The 2,693-nt window shown below is 40.8% G+C and overlaps 1 protein-coding gene across 1 annotated transcript; it reads right to left on the bottom strand.

Annotated features, from left to right (window-relative positions):
• Positions 1 to 1,126: 1,126 nt before the first annotated feature.
• LOC143867519 (germin-like protein 8-2) lies at positions 1,127 to 2,158 on the bottom strand. Its single transcript, XM_077376121.1, has 2 exons — positions 1,972 to 2,158; positions 1,127 to 1,746 (listed from the first exon to the last, which is right to left on the bottom strand). The coding sequence occupies exons 1-2, from the start codon at positions 2,087 to 2,089 to the stop codon at positions 1,190 to 1,192; spliced, it is 675 nt and encodes a 224-aa protein (XP_077232236.1). The 5' UTR covers positions 2,090 to 2,158; the 3' UTR covers positions 1,127 to 1,189.
• Between the last annotated feature and the right edge of the window lie 535 nt (positions 2,159 to 2,693).

Raw genomic sequence — 2,693 nt, 5'->3', positions numbered from 1 at the left:
TTAGATCAGAGCTTTGGAAATAATATTTCGCGGTGCAACCTATTTACGTTATGGGCCATCGAATGGATGGTTTGGATCATCCTATGGTGGGACCTACCTTCCTCACAAATTAAAACAAATTAATTATTGGGCCCACCAACAGTTCATGCACGTTGGAGAGAGAGAGAGACACCGGATTGGAGTAGTGTTGTATCGGTTAAAAGTAGATAGGAAACATGCTTTATGGATTGGCCGCGAGATACAAAGTCAAAGTCTTATTGAAAGGCTATTTCGTGTGTGTTAAATACATTCAGCAATATAATAAAGTTCTTTTGTGTTCTGTTCTCTTCTGTGTTTCTGTATTACTTGTTCTTTAAATTCTACATAGTGGTATCAGAGCAGAAAGGCTGGGGACAATTTCGAAAGAAGACCGGCACGGGTTCGGTAAGTTGGCAATATGGCAGGCAATACCAATTCTTCAAGTTTTCAGCAAAACGTTCGTTTGTTTAAAGGTGCTAATTTTCAGTTTTGGTCTACTATGATGAAGACATCATTTATGTCACGTGATATATGAATCCTTTTGAATATCGCGACTTTGTTCATTCGTATATTTTGATCTTAGTTACTTGTGTTTGATCATGCTTGTAAATCTCCACTGTGAACTTTTGAAATACGCGACCATGCTTCTCGTTGCATGTTTCAGTTTCAGCTACATTTTTAGTCTCGGGATGTGATTTGATCCTGTTTGGTTCGTATCTTGGCAAAATGATTCTCTGATTACTCATTCTATGCCTATTTTACTTCACATTGGTCCTTGTGTGGTTCCAAATCACTTGTGATGAACCCTATGTGAATTTCTTTGTGATGAACTATAAAAGATAACCATCAGAATGTGTAGTGTATCCCTCGCTTTAAGTTTGGGCTTCACTTTGACTTTATGTTTCCCATCAGTGGGTTAGGATCATCCTGTTGCAGACTTCATGATCGGTGTGTGTGTGTGTGTGTGTGTGTGTGTGAGAAAGAGAGAGAGAGAGAGAGAGAGAGAGACGAATTCATGAAAAACAAGATTGTATAGTCAATCAATCCCTTGATTTCCCCAGTGACATACTCAGACTGTATTATTATTACTCTTTTAAGAAATGCAAACATCAAGTTTGCATATTCCAATACACTATGGTAGTTAATGCATGGGATCCTTGTCGGTAGTCATCTAGTTTTTGGGCCCGAACTGTGCCTGAAGAAAATCAACTACTTTCTTGTCAAGTTGGAAGGCCTTGGCGAGAACATCATCGGAGATGGGCAGGTTTGATCCGAAGACGGCATTAGCTATGGTGATCACACCTGGGTTCTGACTTGCCAGAGCGGCAATGGCCACCGCATTGGTCTGTCCAACATTGAATTGGAAGTGAATGAGACCTATTGGAAACACAAACACATCACCCTTATTGAGGACCTTTGATATGAGCCGATTTTCGCCATTTGCAAGGTTAGAGGTGACGAAACCAACGAGGAGGGTGCCCTCTTGAACTACAATCATCTCAGTGCCCCTTGGGTGTGTGTGGGGAGGGTTTAGTCCGTAGGGTGCAAAGTCTATGCGAGCCATGGAGATGCCAAGAGTGTTGAGTCCTGGTATTTGGACCACGTTCACTGCGGTCACATTGGACCCAACTCGGTTATTTGTGTTGCGTGGCATGTCAAGCCCTGGAAAGAAGAAATCGCTTGCCTGAGCGAGCATTGGGTCCTTGCAAACCACGCCATTGACTAACACTGAGAAGGAAAAACATCAAAAAAAGATCAGCCAATAAAAAAAAACATAACCCATGCACGTAGGGCCGGTGTCCACACGCAGAGTAAATGCAATAACAATATTTCTCAAGTCATCTAGCCAAACCCCACAATACCTACCAAAAATGGAATTGGGTTTGCACAAACACGTGATTATCATGATACTAATGGAAGTTAAATTGAGAAATAAAAAAAAAGCATTTGTACCTGGAGACATATTGTCAGCAACACAAAAGTCCTGTAGAGGACTGGGATCAGCGGCAAAGGTAAGAGAAGATGCCAAGGAAAGGAGTACAAGTACAAGGAGGGGAGTAGCCTTCTCCATTTTATCAATCTAAAGAGGAGTATTGGGTGCGAGTGTTTTGATGGTGTGGAAGAAGCTTAGAATGGGTGCATATTTATAGGCAGAGAGAGAGAGAGAGAGAAACAGATGCATGGCTTAAGTGTCATGTGATTTCATGGAAATGGTCTTGTTACAACTTAATCAATATATGGTTTAACAACTACGCTATCTAATCTATTTTTTTCATCCAAGTAGATCTTTCCCCGCAAAGAATAGAAGCAGTCGTCAGACTCTTTTTTCTGTGAAAGTTGAAACAATCTTTTCGTACCTAAATTATAATGTAACTTATCTGAGTTGAAAAATGCCTGCCCTTTTTTTAAATGCTTAGATCTAAATTAATAAGTGGGGCTTGCCCCACCACCCAACTGGTCATGAGTACAGACAAAGAAAAATAAGAAACAACATATTATGGAGGAAGAAAATCAAAGATCCAATTTACTCCATCTCTCGCGAAACGGTCCGCTACCCTATTAGCCGAGCGAAGGACATGCTGAAATCAAACTGGGTGATCTCCCACATGGTCTCGAACAATGCCTACCCTATTTATACCTACCCATTTGATTGCTAATTTGCAGACCTTTTTTTA

The sequence above is a fragment of the Tasmannia lanceolata genome, unplaced genomic scaffold (genome assembly GCF_043159265.1).
Source record: "Tasmannia lanceolata isolate RefF3 unplaced genomic scaffold, GAP_Taslan_0.1 ptg000257l, whole genome shotgun sequence".
Taxonomy (NCBI): Eukaryota; Viridiplantae; Streptophyta; class Magnoliopsida; order Canellales; family Winteraceae; genus Tasmannia; species Tasmannia lanceolata.
This window is presented reverse-complemented; position numbering and strand designations above follow the sequence as displayed.